The sequence below is a fragment of the Sphaerodactylus townsendi genome, linkage group LG05 (genome assembly GCF_021028975.2).
Source record: "Sphaerodactylus townsendi isolate TG3544 linkage group LG05, MPM_Stown_v2.3, whole genome shotgun sequence".
In the NCBI taxonomy this organism is placed as follows: domain Eukaryota; kingdom Metazoa; phylum Chordata; class Lepidosauria; order Squamata; family Sphaerodactylidae; genus Sphaerodactylus; species Sphaerodactylus townsendi.
Window position 1 is genome coordinate 85701507 of NC_059429.1, and position 25418 is coordinate 85726924.

Below are 25418 nucleotides of genomic sequence, written 5' to 3' on the forward strand. Positions count from 1 at the left end.
ATGTATGTGTGTGTGTGTGTGTGTGTATAAAGCACTAGACTAGTTTGGATTTATCTATGTTCTTAGCTTTCACTCAGAGATTGTAAGTTACAGATTCCTGAATAACCATCTCAGTTCTACAATTTCTGACACATCAGACCCTTACAGAATCCAGTAAGCTGTGAGCACCACAACTGCTGCTGAACTAAAATAAGTAGTAGAGACATTTCACACTTGTTTCCAGACTTACCACGACCACGGCCTGTTGAAAAGCAGCGGAATATGACCATGCGCATGTCCAAACCTTCCTGCACCCAAATTTTGTTCATTATGCGAATCATCTGCAATGTTAACATGTCCTGCCGGAGATCATCACCACACTGTGAAGAGAAATAGCACAAAGTAAGCTAGGAGGCTTCCAGTGTTTTGCGACGGCTGGCCAGTGAGCTTTCCTCATTTAGGAGCACCTAACTCAAAACTAAACACCTTCAAAAAAATTTTTTGAAAAGCAACAGCTCTCATTTATTTCCAGAGGCATTGACACTCGCAGAGTTGTTGTATGCTTGAAGAGGTACCCAAGTGGTTCAGCCACAAGGCAGGTTCCTAGAACGAGGCCACTGCTTAGGGACCAAAGTCTTGCTGTTGCTGCGACCCATGTGTGAGGAGCTAAGTGTCCGAACACCTGGACTCTTTCAAACACTGAGACATTGTAAAGGCCAGGGACCAATCATCATCAGACATGGGAATATTCCAAGAATGGCACCTGGGGCAAGCACTGGAATGGCACCCCCCTCTGCAAGTGGGAGGGAGAGGGAGCAGTGCTCCTGGAGGGCTGGAGTTGGGTGGACTCCAGAAGGGGACATGACAAGGCAGGAGATCATGGTGGCACTGGCTGCACAAGCCACAACCACGCTGGCCTGGAGCACAGGCAGCTTCCGCAGCACCGCCCAGGCGGTGGGTGCCTTAGCAGACAAGGAGGGAGGCCCCAGGCAGCTGGTGTTGGCCAGAGAAGCACTGGGAGCAGTCAGCGGAGAAGGTGCAGTGCCATGGCCAGGGAGGGCAGTAGGAGCAACGACATGGTGGGAGGGAGAGGGAGTGGTGGTTCTGGAGCGCTAGAGATGAGTGGGCTCCAGAAGGGATCGTGACAGGGCAGGCAATCATGATGGTGTTGGCTGTGCAAGCCCCGACCATGTGCAAACTCCTCATGGTCCCGAGGAGGCGGGGGGCCACGGGCAGGTGGGCAACAGAGAAGGGAAGATGTGAGAGGCCAAAATGTACCTCCCATGTGACCCAGGCAAATGATGTCTGGGTGACCCCCCTTGCCCTCCCCTCCCAGATAAGCCAGTGGCAAAGAGAATGGCTGTTGTCCCCACAACCCTATTAGAAATATTAGGACTTACCTTAAAAATAACACGGATATTCTCTCCCAGAGGGTCAACATTCTGGAAGGAGAGTTTCAGAGGGACAGCATTGGAGTTAAAATAGGAGCAATCCTGCCGACAAGGAGAAAGGGGGATGAGGATGGGGGTGTTATAAATCAATACTGTACTAAACAACAACAGAAATAAGTGCTCCCTGCCGTTAGGAGAATGCAAGAAGACATATAAAAGAAGACAAGGTCAGAATCATGCCTCAAGTACAATATTTCATTCCCTCCAAGGAGTTTCTGTTTCATCTCAATTATCTGGATTTGCCTTTCTCACAGGAATATTTCATATCTGATTTGCTTTTTGGTGCAATAATGTAAGGCCAGTGGCCGTTGGTCTTTGGCTGCCTTTATTTCTGACAGTTTGGTTGACACAGAGTGGTCAGCTGCACTACTGCAGTCAAAGCTCTGCTCACAACCTGCCTTCAATCTTGACTGAAGTCGATATCAGGTAGCTGACTCAAGGCTGACTTCCATCCTTCTGAGGTCGGTAAAATGAGTACTCAGCTTGCTGGGGTTAAAGTGCAGATGACTGGGGAAGGCAATGGCAAACCACCCTGTAAACATAGTCTGCCTAGTAAGCGTCATGATGTGATGTCACTCCGTGGATCAGTAATGACCTGGTGCTTGCCCAGGGGATTACCTTTACCTTTTAAGGCACCAGTGAGATCCAGTAACCACTCCAGTCTCCTGGTGAGTCTATGAGCTTCTGTACAAACTTTGCTCCCCTCATTTAAAGCAGGTCTCTGCAAAGCTATCAAATGAGCTATGCAGACTGCACCTGACCCATGGGAGTACAGTTCATACCAAGGGCCCTTCCAGTTTGTGATACAAAAGACTGGCCACCAGTGCAACCAACCCCAAGGCTGTTCTCCATTAATTCCAGGACAGAGGGCTTCCCCCATTCATTCTGTAAGAACAGACTGTTATGCTCTTGGCACCGATAGGGGCCAAATTTTTAATGACGGAGTAGCTCAAAGCCAAGGAGGAAGAACTGAATGATAATGGAAAGTATTGGGAGCTGAAGACTGAGAGTTCACTGGATGAGAAATACAGACATGGAAGCAGATGGACAGATACTACTGGGGGAAAAATCAGAAACGATGTGCCAGGGTGTTATATAAGGGTATTAATGGCTGAGAGCCAAAAGCCTGTCATTCTCAGGAACTGGCCTATTTGTTACCATATATAACAGAGAGGAGACAGCTCAGGCTGAAGCCCAGCTAGTGAATGGCGCTGCTAAACTTCAATATTTGGAAGTTCCACTGAAGAGCTCTGAATAAAATGAAAACATCACATTCTTCAACAGTCATCGTCAAACAGTATCCTCAGACCCATACCTTGGGCACAATTCCCTTCACAAGCAGGCTTGGGCTGAGAGGTAAGCGGCAAGAGCCATTGACATTGAAGAACTGCTTTACATCTTCCAGTCCGTCTCGGAGGATGGCCTGAAAAAAAAAACAAATACCAAAGTAGTCTAGGAACCGAAAAAAACTCCATTATTTAAATCTCTGTTTCTGTGGTCTGAACAAGCACCTTTCCTACTCCAGCAGGTCCGTGGTAGCAGTCACCCCAGTATAGATCATCTCACCATCCAGAATCACTTTGCATGCATCAACTTCTCCCAACCTTGCATCCTATACAAGACGACCCCCCCCCTGCATTCTGTGTTCAGTTACACCATTAAAGCAAATTCTACTAACTCTGCAGATCAAATTTTATTCTTCAATATGTAGTTAAAACACAAATTTTACAGATTTGCTCAGCACCCTCTACTTGCAAGATAGAAGCTTTAAAAGAAGCCATAATATTTCTTAAGTTTTGCAAAGAGCATGATGGTAGATTTCAAAAAGGAAGTGCTTGGAACTGGGCCCTGCAGCTTACCAGCCAATAGGACAGTCCATCCTGGATTTAGGCTACCGACTGGGCAGGCCTAGGAGCTTCATCTCAGAGCATACAAAATATTACTAAGCTATGCAACAAAGGAATTGCAGTGATTTTCACCCAGAGTTTTGTATCATCCCCAACAGCAATTCCTTCTGAGGGTGAACATTTAACCCATGCTGTAGTCATTTTCCATGACAGGTTGCCCTTGGGGCAATTGCATCTTAAGTGCTTCCACTCTCTGAAGAACAAGCTGATCTCTCATCAGCACATGCTGTCCAGATAGATTTGCTGCTTCATTGGTCTCCCCAACCCCTCTCTCAGTGGAAATAATTCGATATATTCAAATGCATGTACCTGTCGTGATGATGGAGCAGCCTCACGAACCTGCTGGGCCAGCTTAGCCAGGGTATTAACAAGCCAACACTGGCGGTCAAATTCCTCCCTCAAGCCCTTCCCACAGCAACACAGCAGAGCTGCCAGCAGGTACTGGTAACGGATGCTGAACTGAGAATCTTTGAGTCCATCCTTCAGCAGCCTACAGAGATGGAAACCTTGTCACTGGGAATAGTGGGGCGTGTGTGGAAGTGATCCATGTACATGCGCAGCTAAACAAAAGCTTCTTCTGGACATGCTGAATCAGGCTGCTCAATGTTTGTGACTTTTCCCAAAGCCAAAGAAGTTCAAAAAATATGCAAAGAAATAACAAGTAGTAAATGGCAAAGAGGATGTTTAGATAATGGAACATGAAATGGCTCTGCTGGCAATACAAGGCAGTGTAAAAGAAGAGTGTTTCCAAAGGTTGCTTTGTAACAATGATGATTTGAAACGTACCAAAAACACATAAATCCAAGTAGCAGTTCAGTATGGATGGAGTGCCAAGTCAACAGAAACGCAAGACTACATTAACTATTCTCATCTGTATCCTGTATGAGGAAGACTTTTTAAAAAGGAAGCTTTCATTAAAAGCTTGATAATCTAGTGAATGAAAGCTGGGGTCTCTGGACCCTGGATTTATAAGGAGCTTGGAAGTGCCACTGACCCCTGCTAAGCAATACTAGAACTGCATGATCATAGCTCTCCCAAAGGCCATATATAAAAGCCCCAACCCATTCCGCACAACAGCAGCACATCCGCCAACATTACCAGAAGAAATAGTGGGTAATCCTCAGGTCACAGATGGCTCGCTTCATTAGAAACCGCACCAGAGGACTGTCCAGGTAACATTCATATTTGAGAGCCTGGAAGGGATGAATAGATTATTTCCCTAAAGGCAATGATAGGAAAATCATGCTATCTGCATGGCCTAAGTGGCTAAGAAACGTGAGCTGAGGTGGCCAGCAAAATGACAGATGAAAAGGGTGTAATATTGCAAGTGGCCTCTGCCCAAGGGACTTCCATAGTGTCATGGTCAGTAACAGATTTTTTAAACAGTTAGATTCGAATCCAGTACTTAGAGATCAATGTGACTAGCCTTGAATCTAGCTAGATTCTTCAAAGAATGTAGTAGCTGACCTGTGTAAATGATCTGGTTTACAACTATCATCCCAAAGCATGGAGGTGCAAAACTAAACAGCATTAATTATGATGACCAAATCTGAGAGTAATAGTAACATTAAACTAACTCCAGAATTCCAAAGCCGTTCTCTCAAGAACATGACCTCTGATAGCTGTGCCTAAGGTTTCACTGAGAGGACTTTCCAATGAAATTTGTCCTTTGTTTAGAATTTTTATGTCAACATATTCTTGTTTTTGCAGCCTGCTATCTCTAGAACACACTAGATATAACCTTACTCTAAGGCCTCTGAAACTCTAGCCAGTTTGAATAATTCCAGCTTATTAGAAAGCAACATAAATGTTGCCCTAGCTGTGAAGTTCCATAATGCTATGCACTCTGGCATGGGAACTTCCTTGCCAGGCACAACTCTGACCCAATACAAACCACTGACATGGCTCTAAAATACTTCCCAGTTAACATACCTTTCTTCCAGGCAGCACAATTACTCACCTGTACCAATTGGGGAAGGTAATCAAGTAGCTCAGCATCAGATATGGAATCGATCCATCGCACAGCTGTCCTCCTCACTTCCTGATCTGGGAACCTGCAGCCATATTACCACAACAGACTCTCACTGGGGGGATCAACCCTACTGCCATATGGATAAGGTCCTTTAAGGTCCCTGTAATCCTATAGCAGGGAATCACCAGACTTGCAGCTTGATCCTAAGCATGTTTTATTCAGAAGTCAAAGTCCACAGAGTTCAGTGGATCTTACTGTTAGAGAAGTATACACAGGACTGCAGGCTTAGATTCTGGTGCATGGAGATTCTCTGATCCAGCTGCCAGCACCATGTTCCAGACTGCAATGCAATGTTAGGACCGGGCTCAGACGTTTACAGTACAGCTTTAAGCAGAGTTATACTCTTCTAAGCCCATTGACTTTAATTGACTTAGAAGGGTTTAACCTGGGAATCCTAACTTAGAGGCCAGTCCCAGAAAGTGATGTTGGGGGATTTTTGGTGCCCCATAGCTGCAGAGGCCTGTAGGTTCCACACAGTTCAACCTTAGACTGGACTACTGTAACACACTCAGCTTGGGGCTATTCCTTGAAGATTGTTCAAAGGTTGCTGCTAGCACAGAATGTTACAGCATCACGTGACTCCAAATCCTACAGAAGCTACAATGGCTTCCAATCTGCTTCCAAGCTCAATTCTAGATGTTGTTTTTGACCTTTAAAGCCCTGCACGGCTTGGGATGGGGGTGTATGAATGACCTTCTTCTTCCATACATTCCTGCCTGGGAATTAAGATCACAGGGAGAGACCCTCTTGACCAGTCCATGAACTACAGAAAATTGTCTGGTAGTTCTATAAGAGGTACATGAGGGAGGGAATAGCCTCCACAGGCTGGCCCCTCACCCTTGATCTTTAGGAGGCAGCTGAAGACAGTTTTATTCATGACAGCATTTGATTAGTTCTTCTGCCTTCCAGCCATTTTAAAGTACTGATTTACACAGTGGTGTAAACTGCCTTCAATTCCTATAAGTTAGAAAGGTGGCTAATAAATAAAAATAAAATAAACTGTGCTAAGGACTACACTGCTAGCCTACTACCATCCAGAGCCTCCCACCCCTGATTCACACAGAGACAGCAAACTCTTCAAAGGAAAGTGCTTACGCTGCGTGTAAGAGTCCAAGGGCATCCTGATGGTTCATGTGCGTCCATTGCTTTAGCAGGACATAGATGTCTGGCAAGCATGCCCACTCCCAACTCGGAGCACTAGCAAGCAGCAGAGGCAAGGAGCTGACTTCAGAATGGCAGTAATAACGCTTTTCCCATAGCTGCTTCCGGTCAGCATCTGTTAGCCTGGGGTGAAAGGAAGCAATATGATCAGTCCAGAGACACATTGGCTGTTAGCTCCCAATCAAGGAACAGAACCTCCATATACAGTGGTGACAAGAACACAAAGGGAAGGTGTTGCCTCCATGACTTGCTTGTAAATGCATCTGATGACCCATTATTGGAAACAGAATGTTGGTCAAGGTGGATCCCTTTGGTACAATACTCCAAGGTGGCTCTTAATTTTTAAGAGAACTTTGCAGACATGCTACGAAGAGGCACACAGTGAGGGAGGAAAGGGAAACATACATTTTTGTGCAATGTGGGGTGTGAACAGTACAGTGTTAAAAGTGACCGACTACAAATATTTTTTGATTCTACAAACAGTCTTGGTATGATCAGGAAAAAGTGATGTTTTATGTGGCCACCAGGGAGCAGCAAAGTCACCAGAAAAAGAGTCCCTTCGTCTCAGGCATACAGGACAGTGCTGGGCGTTTTGAAGTGCAAAAGAGTCCATTCATTTCTCCCTGAGAGGGATCAGGTGGCTAATGAGGAAGCTTGAACGGTTTCCACCCCAAGTATAATGGGATCAGCAATTCTCCTGCCCAAAGGGCATCAGGAGGAAAGGAAGCTGTAGCCAGTGATGAAGTGCAGAAGCACTACAGAAGGGGCTGGTTTCCATTAGAAGAAGCAGAGCCGCCCGGATGTGCTGTACAATAAATCTGTTAGGCCTTTAAAGAAGTCACAACACTTCTCTTATTTTTGCTGCAATAGAGTGACATGGTTTCCCCCTGGAATCTGCTCTTGCTCTGTGGCTCTCCTGTACTGACACTGTTAAGTTAGTGTGCACCTGAGGGGGGCGGGGGGGAAGCTTAAATTTCCTGGAAACTTGATTTGCAAGGATAGTCCAGCCTGAAAACCTATGGAGTGAAAAACAAAAGCCTGGCAACAATCGCAGAAGAGAAGGAATTGAGCAGCGCTTGCTTAACTTACAAAAAGCTCAGCAGGGCGGCTGAAGTCCATCTTAGAAGCAAAACTCTTTGACTTTGAAGTTCTCCCCCCATCCCAAATATGTTGCAGTGCACACTAGGATCTGATGAAGGGAGCGTTGGCCCTCAAAAGCTTATCTTCAGCAATACTTGGCTCACAGCAAGTGTTTTTATAGCAAGGGCAGGCAACTCAGGCACACCTGCTGAACAGCAGCATACCAGCCCATGGTGGGGAGTGTACAGAGCTGGGTCTCAACCCAAAGACTGAGGTGGGTCCTGAAGTGCTGCCTGGGGTTCAGCTTGTTTCCTGAGTCTCTGGTCAGGCACAACCATGGTCTCTTCCCTCCCTCTTAGTATGCCAGCTCCCCAACTACTCCACAGGCAGAAATATTGTGGGGAACTGTTGCTGTCTACACCTGCTGTTGAGTTAGGTGCTATGCTGAAAACAAAGCTCAGAGACTAAGCCCAGGGAATGAGATTCATCCCGTGCAGCTCAGGCCTCAGCTGGAGAATTGGCTTGCTGCAATTTCATTTAGTCCCTTGTGTCTTTTAAAATTTTTTACAGATCAATACAGCTGACAGCTCAAAAGGCAATAAGATAAGAAAGGTCAACGGCAAGGCATTTGAGGGAGACCTGAGGGAGTGGAGAATGTCACAGGAGGAATGAATGGGATTAGCAAAAGCAGGTGGCAAACGTTTGCAGCAGAAAGAGACAGCTGAGAGAAGATAAAAGTATTTGCCTTCCTGCAGGGGATGAAAAAGGCCAAGCCTGAGCAGTGGCTGGAGATACCTTGCACTCTAGTGGTACAGGGTGAAGAGGAATTGCTGGCCAAAGTACTGAGGACTGCCTTAACTCCACTGCAGCACAGCAACGGATTTCTGGAGACAAAGAAGCCACATGGGAATGGGCCATGGCTATTCAGTGCTGAGGGAAATTATGGCTCAGCTCAAACCCTTCTAGGCAGCACTGGCAGGGCAATGTGGAAAAGACCACAGCAGAGACTTCTTGGAGGGAGACCAGGACTGGTTGCAAAAGGCTGGAGCTAGGATTCAAGGCCAACGTCATCACCCCAGCAGCTCTGTCATTAGGAAAGCAGGAGGGCTGAGCATGAGGGCACTGGCGAGATTAGAGGGGGAGAGAGACTGGCACGCCATGGCTAGCTCCACCCTCACAGGCTTCCTTTCGCCACTCCCAGGAAATCCATTCACTCAGATCCAGAACAAAGCTGAAGGAAAATGAAAGTGCTGCTGATCCGTGGGAACCTCCCACCCTAGCAGTGACCCACAATAGGCAGGAAAGGCTGTGGCACTGCCTCCTGAACAATGCCAGGAAGTACCCACCCACCACTTTTTAGCCCTGAGTGCTTTTCTTGCCGAAAGCCAAAGAGCTCCCACAGATGAAGGGAAGGGGGGGGGCGGGGTGAGAGGGCAGCCAGACACCTGCTCTAAATGCATCATGCATAGCCCCAGGGTACAGATTGACAAGCATAGCCACTAGGTTTAAAAATGTTCTTTCCAAAAGCACAAGCAACCTGAAGTTGTGAATGTGGTGGGAATAATCAAGCCAAGGTTCTCACCTGTCATCTCGTGCTTGCAAAGACACTGGAACTATATTAACTGTATCAGAAGATATCAAGGCAGCCTTTAATAAAACTACTGGCATTAAATGGGAATTTTCAGCCCCTCTGGCTTGATCCACCTTTTGCTAGAGGTTATGTTGTAATCACACACAAGGATAGACCCTGCCTCCAAGGGCCAACACAAGGCGCATAAGATTTTATCACAATAATGCCTGAGGGGAAGCCATGCACCTTGGCATCTGTGAAAAATAGCCAATGGCAGCTTTCAATTTAAAACCAACTGTGTACAACTCTAGTCCTCGTCTCTCTGCAATTAACAGCTAAGCCCAGAATGATCTGCTATTATACGAATAACAGAGCCCCCAACAGATTCTACATCCCAGGCACCACAAAGAAGTAGAGAACTATACTCTTTTCTACTGAAAGATTAAAGTGCAGTCAGTTGTGGTGCGGTCAAAGAGGAAATAGTATGCTTCTGCATTAGAAAATAGTCCTGAATGACTATGAGAATTATCATTAATTTGTAAGTGCTGCCTTTGTCAAAACTATTATTCTGTGCATGTTTAAAGATGGCTCAGCAGGCAGGCGGAACTGGAGCCTGCTGAGGGGGAGGAATCCTCTGGTCGGCTCAGTGATGAGGCAAGAGGTGGCGGAGGCAGCGAGGCTTGGTGGGTGAGGAGGGAGCAGGAACCTATGGGGGAGGAATCCCCAGGCCACCTTGTCAACAAGGTGGCAGGAGCGAGCCTTGGCTGGCGGGGGCCAGGAGGTTGAGAGGGAGTGCACAGGCAGCTGCAGACAGCCAAATTTGCCCACAGCCAGTCCCATGTCATGACAAAGCTGGGCAATGCCCCACAGCCAGCCTCTTAAAGGGGAAGAAGGAACAGCAAAAGGTGAATAGGGGGTGAGGGTGGAGAAGCAGAACTAGGTAGGACTAGGACCCAAGAAAAGAAGGTTGTCAGGCCTGCGCCAAATTCGGCCTGGCATCTCACACGTCCACATCAAGGCCACAGCTGGGCCTCCCATTATCATTGCCCAAGGCTGGGAAGGTTTTCTTTTGCTTGCAATGTAACTAGTGAATAGAGCTTGCCACTTCTCCTTATCTGTAGTTTCCTGGAGGAGAGAAGCGTCTTTCATTCTCACAACAATACCTCTGTTCTCATCACTTTTCTTATGCTGATATTTTGGGAATGTGAGGGAGGGGGGACTCTGGGTTGAGTCATGTGGCAACGTTCAAGGATATACTGGGGTTCAGGGGCAAAGCTCTAGCTTTGGCTTCCTGAATCTTGGGCTGACAACAGTTCCAATAAAGCTCTTGAAACTTTCCTGAGTCTTGTTTGCTGACAGGAGTAACAGACCCTTACAAAGGTCCAGCATGTGGCAGATGAATATAGAACTGTAATCTTTCAGTGGAAAAGCGTATAACATTAACCCTTTAAAAAAAGCCAAGCATTTTTGCACACTCTTCATTATGCTCCTTAATCTCGACACCTCTATTTGAATGAATACCACCAGAAACAGACGTGATCTTGGCTGGAACTCTAGTCTGTACACAACCTGTACCCTAGTCCGTCCCTGTTTTTGGAAACACTGAGGCATGCTATGAGGATGAGATTCAGCTGCTCCAAGCTTCAGAGGCTTTTTCTCTGCAGTACTGCAAAGATCTGGGATACCATGTTTGTCTCATTTCAGAATGCCTAATTGGAGAAAGACTTCACAATAGAGCTGTTCCTTCTCTTCATCCTTGATACTGACTGAAGGCACTTTGGTACTCCAGAGGAATCTGAGTACCTGACCCATAGACCCTGAGCCCTACAGCCTCTTTTAATTATTTCAGCTAGATCCTGTAACAGGGGAAACAACAGTAAACCTCTCAACATAAGTAAATGCCTTTTCCTTCACACTCAAGTAACCAAATCACTCCCACCCCCATGCTTAGTCTTAAGAAGCAGGGCAACCAAAACACATGCTATAAGAGCCAGGCATGAACTCCAACACCTGCCTTTCCAGAAGACAAGTTTTGTATGGCCAATTACACACAGCAAAGTTCCCGTGTCTTTTTAAAGAGAATTGGTTGGAGTGTCTTTGTTTCAGGGCATGTTTGGGGGGAGGGGATGTTTTGTGGGTTCTCTGTCATGCATGCGTGCTTTAATTTTTATTATAATCTTTATCTTTTATTTTATCAATAGGTTGATATATTGACATTAAAAAAGCAAACTACTAAAGAAAAGGAGTTGCGTGGCATAGTGGTTAAGTGCTTGCACTGCCACTCACACGGTCAGAAATTCGAGCCCCCTGTGGGTCAGATATCCTGGCAGCTGGCTTATGGTCAACTCAGCCATCCATCCATTCCTTGGTCAGTAAATGAGTACCTAACACATAGCTAGGGGGTAAAGAATAGCCGGGGAAAGCAATGGCAAACTACCCCACAAAAACGGCTTGCCTATGAAATCACTGCTTGCAGTGGTACCCCAGGGTCGAACACGACTGAAGGGGAAACTTTACTAAAGAAAAGTCTTGAATATGGTATCTGTACATTTTGCTCGAACACTGGTTGTCTTTAATGGTGGGGAGTGAGGGAGGAGTAATGGCATCATGCAAACTGCAAAACCACAAAAGGACAGCAAGGACTGCCGTTTGCTGTAGGCCCAAGTGTCAAGACTGATAGGCTTTTCCCGGACTGTTTATGAAACTACACAGTAGATGTATAGCTCTACTGGCTGCAGCTCTCCAGTTCTCACATGATGCACCTTTTCTACTACTTGCCCATTTCTAAAAGTAGGCAATGGGAACTGAACCTCCGCCCTCATCTATGAATGTGGTATGATTACTAATCTATCGATAGGCAGCCATTTGGCCAGGAAAACATGCCTAATCCAATCCATTCAGCTGCTAGACACGCAAAGGGCAAAGCAAGACCTTATTTTCTTTGTCAGTCTTTGAATTGTACATTTTAGGTGAATAAATGGATTTTGCATTGGGCTTTGGCCACAATCTCACCTAACTGACTGGGCTTCCAGACCCATACCTTTGTGCCAGACTTGTGCCAGAGTTGGGGATCTTCTCCCAGTCTATCCAATGGTGCCACAGTCCCTGACAGAGTCACTGGTTCTCCTTTAAAACTCACACAACAGATGTGGTGCACAGAACAGCTGAAGAAGGTGATCCAGAGACCATGAAGGAGGAAACAGTTGTTCTTTGCATTGTATTAAATGTAGGTTACCAGAAGGAATAACATGATTTTGCTTGTACTGAATTAGACCACTGTTGCATCAAAGCTCAGACAGGTAGCAATTCTCCAGAAGTCTTTCAAATCATCTACTGGTAGCTGGTCCTTTCAACTGGAGATGCTGGAGACTGAACCTGGACACCTTCTGCATGCCAAGCAGATGCTCTATCATTGAGCCATTGGCCCCTCCCGGAGGCCTCCCACCATTTCCTTTGTACTGCTCTATTCAGGACCATCCAAAGAAGCCTCCTCCCCACCAGTGCCTGTGCACACCCCAGCCTCTTACCAATACAGTGATTCCTTCTGCATCACCTCCTTCAGCTTCCACTGATCTTCCTCAATGAGGCTGTGGAAGTTGTACTTTGGACTGAAGTCTGCAGCAGGTGGGCTAGTAAACTTAACTTCGAAGGCTGAGCTCGGAAAATCAATCTGCAAGAGGAAGGTAAAGAAGAGTAATACAAGAATAGTTGACAATCTTCTTCCCTAGATAATACAACCTTGATAAGTTTTCTTTCTTCTGAACCATAGTTATGAATAATGTACTGCTTCGTGTTGAAGGAGAAGTCAAACTTTATGTTGAATGTATTGTATTTGATATGTGTGTGTCTTTATATATTGGTAAACAATGAAAATTTTCTTTTAAAAAAGACAATTATTTTTATACTGTCTTACAGGTATATGAAAGGGCAGAGCAGTGGCGTTCCTACCTAGGGACATGGGGTACCCTTTGTCCCCGGGCGCCCCCCATTTGGTCACGTGGGGGGGCGCCAACATTTCAGGGTCGTTTGTATGTTTTTTACATTTTAAAGTGTTTTTTCACGTTCCGGCCTGCAGGGGGCGCATTTTTAAGGCTAGCGGCACCAAAATTTCGGGGTACCACCCAGAGACTGTCCTGATGATACCACTCCACGGTGATGTTTGGTTCAGGATAAAGCTCATAGCATGGACTGTGTTCTCTGATCTTCATTGTTTTCAATGGGAGTTAACCTTGAGATATTGGCTACCCATTCGAGGGACAATAACTTTAGTCCTCCTGAACACAATCCTCACCAAACTTGGGTGGCATCATAAGAATTGTTAACAGATGATACCCCCGAAATTAGTTCACTAGCCGTAAAAACACACCCTTCACAGGCAAGCACCCCCAGTTATTTCAGGTTCAAGATTCTTTGTTTTGCAAGACTCCTTTGCTACATCAGCAGCCAATGGGGAATTTCTGAGTGTGTAGGCAGCCTGTACATTTTTTTTTTGAGAGGCACTGACTTTCAGGGTGCCTCCAGGAGCACACATCCTCACAATTGCATCCAGGCCTGGGAGACCTTTGCCATAGGGGTTCAATTTAATGGGCTCTGCAAAGGCTTATCTTTGTTTCTTTGCTCCTGCACATGAAAGCCTGTGGGCTGAGTTCCTCCCAGAACTCTCTCAACTCCCCCCCCCCCAGTTAAAGCTCACTGCTTTGATGCTATTACTCAAGTTGTCTTCATTACCTTGAAAGTCTGGCGCCTCTATCTTCAAAAAAATGTGTGTTAGCTATTACACACTCAGGAAATTCCCCAGAATCTGCCAGGTTCTTCAGTGTTCCCAGTGGTGGGAAAAATTACTCTCCCCACCATAGACCATCGAATGGAGCTCACATGTTATGCCCAGATGGCCCTGTGCAGAGGGCTCAACAGGAGGCACTGTGGTAGGGATGTTGCCTCTGAGTGGGGGGTATCCTGTAGGGCTGCTGGGTGTGAGTCTCCTGAAAGGAACCAGCCAAATTTGCTAAAATGTGTGTGGAAGAGGAAAAATGCTGTGGGCAACTGAAAGAAGGTGAACCTGATGCCCACAGTGCATTCGGCCATCACAGGCAAATCCTTTAGCAAAGTTGGCTGGTTCCTTCTAGGAGATTCACACCAGCAGCCCTACAGGAAATAAGTGCCCCCTGCCCAGAGAAAAACCACTACTACTAGTGCCTCCTGTTGAAACCCCTACCACAGAGCTAGCTGGGCATAACAGAAAGCTCCCATTGAAGTCTATGGTGGGGAAAAAATAATTTTTCCCACCACAGGAACATGCACATCATGCAGGCTTGATGTATGGCAGATTCTGGGGAATTTCTGAGTGTGTAAGCTAGTGACCACACATTTTTGAAGACAAAGGCTTAGACTTTCAAGGTGGCTCCCAAGAGGTCTTGAGTAGCCAGCATCCAAGCTTGGTGAGCTTTGCTTTTGGGGGTGGGTGGGGGCGCTGAGAAGTTCTGAGAGAACTCCCACCCAGCAGGCTTCTAAGTGCAGGAGCCGGGGAAACAAAATAAGCCTTTGGGGGGGCCCATAAAATTGGACAGAAGCAAAGGTCTCTAAGCCTGGATGCAATTAGCAGGATGCCCTCCTGGAGCCACCTTGAAAGTCTGGTGCCCCTATCTTCAAAAATGTGCAGCCTGGGCTCCCAGAAATTCCTCATTAGCTGCAGTGGAGCAAAGTCACTGCAAAAAACAAAGAATCTTGGGCAAATTTTTTGGGGTGCCTGGAAGGGATGTATTTTTACAGCTAGTGACACTAGTACCCCTGTCAGGGTATCATCTGTTAACTATTCTATAGGATGCCACCTGTCTAGTGAAGCAGGTTCAGGGAGGACTAAAGTTATTAACCCTCGAGATGGGTAGCCCCCATCTCAGGTTAGCTCCCATTGAAAACAATGGGGATGGGGGCACCCCCTTTGGGGGTCCATAACTTTGCTTCCCCTGAACCAAACATCACCAAATTTGGGTGGTATCATCAGGACAGTCTCTGGATGGTACCCTGAAATCATGGTGCAGCTAGCTTTAAATGCGCTCCCTGCAGGCCGAAAAAACACCAAAAATAACCCCAAATGCCCAAATTGGTCATGGTGGGGGAGGGTGGCCGCCCATACGCCAGGCCGGGGGGGGGGGGGCGCCAAACTCAGGTTTTGTCCCCGGGCGCCAGTTTGCCTAGGTACGCCCCTGGGGCAGAGGAATACTGAGAATGCCACCTCTCACACCCTTTTATGGGACTTTTCTGAAAGAGGGTCTTGCTGTCTTCCATTTGTATTTGGATGTCCTATTATTCATCGGACTGTGGGCCAATTCAGACATCAAAGGTGCAGATGTCTATTTATTTGAAATAATTATATACCGCTTTTCTGAGAAACCCTCAAAATGGTTTCCAAATAAAATCACAGATTTAAACAATCTCACACTTTTATTTTCTGGATCATTTGGATTTTCATGACATTACAAACACACCAGTTCTCCCCACCATTGAGGTTCCTTCAGTGCCAGAATCAGCAGGTTTTGAGAGTGCGAATGATGGAAGTTTCAAGGATAGAGAAGTACAGAAGTGTTCGGGGGGTGGGAGTGGTAATGGAAAGATAGTTATGAAATCAAGTCAACTCCCTTTCGCACAGGTTATTCTCTGACTCGAAGAGTCAAGTCAGGAAGACAAAGGTTTGACAAGAATGAGTCAGGGTTTAAGGGCCGTCCCCCCCCCCCCCCCCCCGAGCTTGGCCACATTTACATACTTTGGAAAAGGCAAGTCTATGCAAAAACTGTCATCAGAATATTCCAGCATTTCATTTGCATAGACTGCAACTCACCCTACAATCACAAAACTTCCAGAATAGGGCTGAGTGTTTATGCGCCAAGCCACAATCTGGAGCAGGAACGGAACAAGCAAGTTACCCTGATTACTGCTGATTCAACACTCCTCCTCTTTCGCCCCATAACCTACATCATGTCAGTTTCAAAAGGAATGTGTGAATCAGTCCTCAAACTAGTTGACAATCTTCTCCACTCAGCTCTTTGAGACAGGCCACAAATGCACAACTAATTCTGTTGCCCCACTTCCAAGCATGTTTTGAGTCACTGAGGACAACACGATCAGAATGGAGTGAGGTGGGGGGAAGGTATGTAGAGAGAATCCATGTATGTTTATCTCTGCTTTCATCTGTTCACTTGTTAAGTAAGAGGCGGGTGTGTCTGTTCTTGGAGTACATGCAGTCTCCTTTCCCGTTCTTCATGGGGAGGAGCTGTGGCTCACTGGAAGAACATCTTGGAATTCAGGGGATCCTAGGTTTTAGCTTCTGTGTCTCCAGTTTTAAAAGAATCAAGTAATAGGTGATGTGAAAACCTCAGCCTGAGATTCTGGAGAGATGCTGCCAGTCTGAGTATGCAATACTGGTAGTCCAATTCAGTACAGAGAAGCTACAGATGTTAGTGTAGGGCCTTACTGAGTTAATGGTCTGACATTTTACTCCTAGCTAGGCAAGAAGAAGTGGTGCTTCAAAAATGAAGTGCAGCAATTTAAGAGAGAAGGAGGTGAAAGGATTTAGCTTTCCTGTGAGCTCCATTTTCTGTAAAAAGACATTATTTTTTTAATCCTCTTGCAACTGCACTCTTTGATAACATGCCCAAAGCAGGGATTCTCCAGAGCTTTAGGGTCACTTCAGATAGCTGCTACCCTAAAGCAGAGACAGAAAAGCCATATCCCCATGGATGCTTCCTTTAGGCATCTCCGCCTTGACCATTACACATGGACAGCAGGATATGTAAATATATACAGGTGGATCTCCCAATCACATCTAGGCTGTCCTTGATAGCCTCCAAGTACACAGAATGTCCTCAACAACACAGTTTCTCCTAAAGTTCCTAGATAAATAGTGTAGACACTAGATTCACTACTGGAAGCAGAGCATGCATGCTTGTATTTGTTTACACCAATGAATATAAATGAATATAAAGGCTAATAAAGCTAAATGGAGATCTGTGCAGGATAACAGGGATGATCTAAACACTACAGCATCCAGGAGCATGTGAAGATATCTATCAGCTCTGTAGGCGAGAAGCTATCTAGAGTGACTAAGACTAAGAAGAATCAGTACTTAGTAGATACTGTGTAAGGGACAGCAATTGCAAGTGGATTAAAAAGACATTTCCTTTGAATTTTCCAAGAGGAAAGATGGGGGAAGGGGTAAATGAGGTCAGGCTTCTTGAGCTTTGGAAAGTCACAACCACACCCCATCTTTGGACACCAAAAAAAGGTAGGATGGTATGCCAAAGCTCATTACCAACGGATCTCATTCATATAAATACAGCTCACTGCAACTAAGCTGAGCTGAGGGAATCGCCAGCCGTAGCTATTTTTTTTAAATTAAAAGCTTGATGCATTTGTAAGTGGCTTTGGAAGAAAACTCAATCACTTGGCTGCTGTATGCCAAAGAAATCAGCACTCCATAAGCAAGCCAGAGAACTGCAGCAGCATTAGGAAAGAATGACAGGAACACATTGTCGTCCGGGCAGGGCTGGGTTGGACACTTAGAAATAATTCTCCGCCCTGTGTCATGTCAGCAGAGGTTGGTGCACATGATAGGACCCAGGAGAAAAGATGCCCAAATCTGGATTTCTCCTTCTTCCTCACAAAACATCCACATAAGCAGCATCAGTCTCCTCTGACATTCCTCCTGTCCACACCCTGAACAGCAGGTTCCTAATTCTGTAGCCAAAATACAGTTGGTATACAGTGGAAGGGTGGGATGGAGAGACAGAGAAAGAATGAGCCACTAGAATCAGATGAAGGCAGGCTTAACTGATCTGATATTTTTCTTTGGATGTTTTTATATATCACTGTAATAACACTGTCTATTTTAAGAACACACTGGCACTGAAAACCAGATTTTTACAAATCTGTATGCAGACGGAAGATCAGTTCAACAAACTGTAGCTCATTAATTCTGTGCAGTGACAAGGCAAGTGCGAGAGGGGAGGGGAGATAATGGAAGCTTCTATGGTATAGTAGTCCAAAATAGAGTGGTAATCAGGATGCTTTGAGGCACCAGTGTCCAGAAAGACACAGTTGCTTAGATTAACAACAGGAATTTGTGAAAGACCAGATAATTACATCAGGGTTCTTCTACCTGATTTTTGGCTCACTTTTTCCTTTAAATACAACAGGGAACAATGTAATATTGGAAATCTAAGTACTAAGTACTAACTTGGAATCCTGACAAAATCTCCTCCTAGCAAAGTATTCAGCAAATTAATTCCATATGCCTTTTATTATGCCCTGACCTGCTTGGCCTGGGCTAGCTTGATCTCAATACATCTTGTTTGTTTATTTCTATTTATACCCCTCCCTCCCCAACATATACTTATACCATGTATGTATAATAAAATCACTTTTGCTAAAATAATACACTTCCTGTTAAAAATATCCTATACAATGTGATTTCTGTTGGCACCCCGACTGCTTGTGGTCAGATGCAGTCGGCAGGGGATAAAGGGGGAAGACCCAAGGGCAGGGGAGAGGAAGAAAGAATGAGAGAAGCCAGCTTATGTGAAGACACTCACTGTCCTTAACCACAGGCCTAGTGGAACATCTCCATCTGCCCTGCAGAAGTGAACTAGGTCCCATAGGGTCTGAGTCTCACAAGACAGAGAGTTCCATTAGGCCTGGACCACAGCTGGAAAAGCCGTGGCCCTGATTGAGGACAGCCAAATAGCTTTGGGATCAGGGACCACCAGGAGGTTATTTCCCTGAGAGCATAATGCTTTTGGAGGGGGACAGTATACTGAAGGGGCAGTCCCATACGGAACTGGGACCATTTAGAGCTTTAAAGGTCAATACCAAAACCCTGAACCTGATCTGATACACAACCTAGAGCCAGTGCAACTGGCAGAGCACACGTTATATATGTGTTCTCCTTGGGGTCCCCATAAGGAACCCAACCATGCAATCTGGACTAGCTGTAATTTCCTGAGCAGTTTCAAGAGAAGTTCTGAGAAAAGCGAACCACAGTAGTCTAACCTGAAGGTTACTGTTGCATGGATCACTGTGGATGGGGCAGGTAAGGGACTAACTACCAAACTTGGTGAAGATGGAAAAATGCTATCCTACATCAGTACCTAGTGGTACTTGTGATCTGGGCCCCAAAGACAGGGAGGCATCTGGAGTCACACACATATTCTTGACAGAGGAGTTAACTCAGTTCCATCAAGAGTGGGAGGCTGGACTGCACCACCCAGCCGCAGGATCTCCTTCTTCACTAGATTTCATTTCAAGCAACTTTGTTTCAGCCATTTTGCCATGGCATCCAGATAATTGGCAAGATTTTCTGGGACAGTGCCTGGCTATTCATCCATTCTGGTGACAGCCAGATATGCTAGGGGATGCATACAGATGTTAAAAAGCATTGAGGAGAAAATCAACCCTTGTGAGACACCAAATGCCAACAGGCATTGTGCTGAACCCTCTGTCCCTGACCTTGGAGAAAGGAGATCAGTCACTGAAGGAGTGTCCCTTGTAATCCAACATTGGCGGAAGCTACCGTGTTTCCCCGAAAATAAGACACTGTCTTATATTAATTTTTGCTCCCAAAGATGCGCTATGTCTTATTTTTGGTCTCTAAGGTGCTAATGGAATCTAAACAAAGTCAAAATCCCTATTATATGCAAAGGTGTTCCCTTGTTCAAATCATGCTGTGCAGATATTATTGCTAGTGCTAGTCTCAATTGCATTTTTATGCTGGCTGGAGAGGATCCTAATCAACATGGTCCTGACCACACCTAGCACATATAAAAACAAGAGTTTTCATAGTCCAGAGTCACAGCTCCAGTTTCCAGGGACAAACAAGTAAAAGCCCAAATGTAGTCAGGATGATCTGTCAGTGGCTCTCTGCACATCAACTAGGCATCCCTGTGTGTTTTGTATTCTCTGCAGGTTCATGGGGAATGGAACCCAAGCAATGAACTCACCTGCAGAATTACGCTGTCAGGTTGGTTAAAGTTGGGAACACTTGATCTGGCACTAGAGGGGTCTTGAGTTGCTGGCCACAAGCCCAGGAGTTTTCGCCCACAAGTCAGAACTCTACACACAAAAAAGTGGAAGGAGACATTAAGGCTAATACAGGCTCTGTAGCTAACTAGGAATACTATCCAATGACTAAAAGCAGTAGCCTAGAAAATTCTACCACCAGTATCAAAAGCTGGAATTCTTTTCTGTCACTGAACTGAGATCCTCTCAACAAAGCCACAGCTTGGAAGGACCACCTTTTAATATTTTGTTTGTTTATTCAAAACATTTTATGCTCCCTTCCTACCTGATCAGGGTTTCCAAGGCAACACATACAAAAACATTAAAACATCTGGACTATTAAACACATTTTAAATGATACAACAATTCAGTAAAATACATAAACAAATAACAATAAAACCAGGGAAGAGGGTCAGTAACTGTTACTGAGGGTATACAAAAATGAAAGTTTTAAAGCAACAGTCTTTGCCATCACAGACCTTCTGGGAATACAAAATTGATAGCAAAAGCTATAGGAAGTTAATGGTTAATTTATAAAACCAAATACAGAGCAAAATTCAAAACCACTGCTTTACATTAATCCCACAAGGCTCTCATTCAACAAACGGGAGACGTTCAACTCTTGCTTTTATTCCACTCACATGACCCCACACAGTCCATCCCAGCCAACTTTTCTGAAAGGGACTATAGATTAAGACTTTTTCCACACCATGACACTTTGTGCTGTTCAGTCATGCCTTTTTCGTCATCAGATCAGCTGCATGGATCTGAAACAGTTCCATATGGCACTAAATACGTTGTTATATTATACAAACCCAGAAATGTTCATCCCATAGCCAAGCACTACTATATGTTTACTTGTAGGGAAGTCAGATTTAGCAAAAGTTCAAGTTTTCCCTTTCTTTCCTTGTTTTATAGCCTAAGTGCATCTCCGCAAGCTAGTCACCATACCATTCATAAAACAAAAGTTAATTATCAGTTTTGTTGGTAAGTGCTGTTTTTAACTTTGTAAGCAATGCAACTGCTCATTTTTACATTTTAATTTTTCTGTTATCATAACTTTGTGATAAACCTCTGATATTCATAAACAGAATATTAAGAACTGATCCTTAACAATTGGTTCATGAGTTACTATGCTGTGGGAGAAAGAAAGACAGGAAGACAACCAAGAAAAATCTGGAATATAATGGCACTGCTGAGATTCTGCCGCGCTCCCATCATGGAAATTCCAAACTAAGACTCATGTGAGGTTCTAGGTATTAAGTAAGTAATAGCCAGCAACTCAGAACAGTTGCCTTAGTTACTTATCGCACACAGACCTTCTGTATAGGAACACTGTTCTGGAGTGCCCTGAAGTTCAAGGAAGCAACAAAAGCAAGTATACATACTGCCTAAAGTTGAAGAGAGGGGTGGTAACCCAGCCCAAGGCCTCTGGATTCCGGCGCTGCTTATTTGTCTCTGAAGAGCTCCCAGGAGGTGGAATTGGAACAGCATAGAGAGTGGCTGTCAAAAGAGACTCCCGTGGCAGACGGTTCACTTGAATTGGGAAGCAGATCCTGAAAAAAAAAGTTGCAATGGATTAGCTAGGACATCGGTGGCAAGTTATTTCCCTCTCAAAGGCCAAGTCTTCTACAGCAGTTATCTCATTCACCTTTTATAACAACCCTGTTAGACAAGTCACTATGATTTTCATTCTGTGGGGCTGGAAGACAGTGCCTAAAGTCAAGTCTTAAAGGTCTAAATGCGACACTTTATACAGTCAGACACTTTGGCCCTTGCTTCCCTTTGAGAATCTCATGAACACACAAAGCTGCCTTATCAGACCATTGGTCCATCTCAGTTAGTCCTGAGTGGCAGCAGCTCCCCAGGGTTGCAAGCAGAGGTCTTGAACATCACCGGCTCCCAGATTCTTTAACTGGAGGTGCAAGGGATTGAACCTGGGACCTTCTGGATGCCAAGAAAATGCTGCATCACTGAGCCACAACTCCTCTCAATGTAGATAATATATTTGAGTTTATGCTCCTCACCTACTGCTCTCAGAACCCTTCATGATCCAGTAATAATGAGAACAAACAAACACACACCCAAAAAACCCCAAATGGAATACAGAAAGAAGATCGATGGTGATGCTGCCTTGATTTCTCACTGTACATAGTAAATTATAACTGTCACAACTTCACCCAAACAACATTAAGGAGGAATTCCATCAGAGATCCTTAACTCTCTCTCTCTCTCACACACATAGAACAATAGTTCTCAGAGTTGCTTGGAGGAAGAGAATGACCACTATAATTATATGGCATAGCCTTAGGCTTGTACCAGACCATTTGTCCCCTTTTCCATTCCAACCCAGCCCTCCTCAGCAAAGACTCTCCTTTGCCAATATTGCACATTTATGAGTGTTGTTCCCTTTACAAAAGAGGGAGGAAAGCAGACGAACAGTGCAGGAAACTGCTCCCCACCCCATCCCAGATCATATTGTTCCTTTACAAGACGGACTATAGTTAAAACAAATAGATTTCTGGAAAATAGTTCGAAAAGAAGCAACAGCAAAAGGAGAAATAGGTCATGCTGAAAGACTACTGCTGTTCCAACTTTCAGCGGCTCATTTGATCTCCTGCTGCATGGCAATGACACACAAGTATTTGGCTGAAATCCCTCCTAGCAGGGAAAGAACTGGGCTTGTCCTTACATGGAGGAGGGAAAGAACATTAGAGCCTAGGACTTCCCTTCTTCATGCTCCAAGATACAGAAGAGAAAAGTTTCGGATTTCTGCATCAGGACCTGAGCAGGGCTGCTCGTCTCTCCATCACAGAGAGCAACCTCACTCACTGTAAAGGGATTAGATCCAACCTAACCTGAGAAAAATCTCCCTGGATAAAAAGGAAGAGTCTGGTGCTGAAAAATATAGTCTCCTTGGAAGACTACCAGTCCATGTCTAGGGGCAGAAGTCACCTCTGATGTGTGGAGGGAGACAAAGAGAGAACAAAACACCACCTTGGAGTAGGGAAGAATTGGAAAGCCCTGTGGTCCTGACTGTCTGCAATAAAAAGAAAAGGCTGGATGAAGAGAAGCAACTGAACCTCAGCATTTGAATGTAGGAACAAAAGACCGCAAAAGAATTTCTTTGCTCTGAATAGTAAGAATTTCTACTGCCTTATTGGGAACCTCATCCTGTGATCCAAGTGGCAGGAGAAAGTGACCGCTGGAAGGAAAGGTCCAATAAAGAGGGGGTCACAGTGAAGTATAAGTAGAAAAGAACTGGACTTTCGAGGGTCTGGTGCAGAGAAACTGAGAAAAAGGAGGAGGGTTAAGAAAGATGAAAATAAAAGAGTGGAAAAAGGTCATGGTGCCTTTAAGGGAATAAGAGGGGGGTAGAGAGTGAGCAGAGAAAAGGTTGATAAGGTACCCGATGGTAAACAATAACACCATCAAAGAGGGCGAGAGTTAAAAGGACCCAGACAGGAAAAAGACAACACGTCACTATATAAAGACCCAAAGAAAGATCAACAAGAAAAGGAACAGAACCAGAGCCTGAGTTTGGAAACCAAAACAGCAGTTGGAGTTCAGAGGAAAAAATAAATGGAGGAAAACGGACCATAAACAACTATAAATTTTAAAGGTATTAGTTTTTTGGTGGAGATCTTATGAAAACACGAGATAAATTTTCTATGAGCCAATTGGAAGGGTTATCTTTTACATATAATTCTAGAAAATACAATATAAATACAGTGCAAAAGGCACAAGACTTCCTAGCAAGGAATAAAAAAGGTTTAACCATAACTGACTATTAGACAGTAAGTGGTCAATTTCATTTTGGGGATTTTTCAAATACAGAGGTTTAATTGGCTGCTTTTGATTATTATTGGTTGATTTCACAGCTGCCATTTCTTTAGCTGGTTGTTGGCCTTTCATTACAATTTGAGCCTCACTCAGAGGCCTAGGAAGTTGTAATGTATCGACGTAGTATTCGTGCAGATCCCAGTAGGGCTGCCTTCTGAATCTGACAGATGTCAATTTTGTCGATTTGAAGATGTTTCAAGGCTGTCCTAGTGTTTTCGGGATGGCGCCCAGGGTGCCGATTACCACTGGGATGATCTCAGCTGGTTTGTGCCATAGACGCTGAAGCTCAATTTTCAAATAGTGGTATTTAGTGACCTTTTCATGTTCTTTTTCAATGATCCTGCTGTCACCGGTACTGCTCTGTCTATGATGGTCACTTTCTTGTCCTCAATCACAGTGATGTCTGGTGTATTATTATTGTTGTTGTTGTTGTTGTTGTAGATTTCACAGCTGCCAGATCTTTAGCTGGTTGTTGGCCTTCATTACAATTTGAGTCTCACCCAGAGGCCTAGGAAGTTGTAATGTATCGGCATAGTATTCGTGCGGATCCCAGCAGGGCTGCCTTCTGAATTTGACAGATGCTAATTTTGTCAATTCGAAGATGTTTCAAGTACTGCTATTATTATTATTTTTGTTGTTGTTATTGTTATTATTAGTTGATTTCACAGCTGCCAGTTCTTTAGCTGGTTGTTGGCCTTCATTACAATTCGAGCCTCACCCAGAGGCCTAGGAAGTTGTAATATATCGGCATAATAATCGTGAAGATCCCAGCATGGCTGCCTTCCGAATCTGACAGATGTTTAATTTTGTCAATTTGAAGATGTTTCCAGAACTGCCCTAGTGTTTTGGAGATTATTATGATTATTATTATGATTATGATGATGATGATGTAATTTTTAAATCTGCCTCAATCATTTAATAACAACTGATGATGAGTTGCAAAGTGTTAACTTGTAATGTAAATGGACTAAACGCAGAACAAAAAAAGAAAAAGGTATTCTATTATATAAAGCAAATGAACAAAGCCGTAACCTATATACAAGAAACACATATTTTTAAAAGTGAGGAGAAATACTTAAAACATGATAAACTGGGAACCTTCATGCATGCAGCCACCACAAACAAAAAAGAGGGGAATAGTTTTATATTTGAAAAAACATTCAAGTCTAAAATTATTTTTTGTGGATTCAGGGGCAATATTATTTATTTATTTATAAGATGTTTCATAGGTCGTATCTAGCATTGTGTAAGATGTACAAGAACTGTTCTCTGATGTGCTGGAAATGTGAATTAGAAGAAGGTATTTTCTTTCACCAATGGTGACAATGCAGGAAGATACAAGAATACTG

The 25418-nt window shown here is 44.6% G+C and overlaps 1 protein-coding gene across 6 annotated transcripts in view; it reads right to left on the reverse strand.

The window, feature by feature from the left end:
• Positions 1–25418, reverse strand: part of PIK3C2B (phosphatidylinositol-4-phosphate 3-kinase catalytic subunit type 2 beta) — a 127667-nt gene that overhangs the window by 17213 nt on the left and 85036 nt on the right. For all 6 annotated transcript variants that reach the window (XM_048496548.1, XM_048496551.1, XM_048496550.1 and 3 more), the window contains 10 exons: positions 21615–21782; positions 20169–20280; positions 12708–12850; positions 6465–6653; positions 5298–5391; positions 4436–4530; positions 3647–3827; positions 2746–2853; positions 1380–1472; positions 230–359 (listed from right to left, as the gene is read on the reverse strand). In XM_048496548.1, the coding sequence (XP_048352505.1) occupies positions 230–359; positions 1380–1472; positions 2746–2853; positions 3647–3827; positions 4436–4530; positions 5298–5391; positions 6465–6653; positions 12708–12850; positions 20169–20280; positions 21615–21782 (1313 nt within the window). The remainder of the gene's footprint in view (positions 1–229; positions 360–1379; positions 1473–2745; positions 2854–3646; positions 3828–4435; positions 4531–5297; positions 5392–6464; positions 6654–12707; positions 12851–20168; positions 20281–21614; positions 21783–25418) is intronic.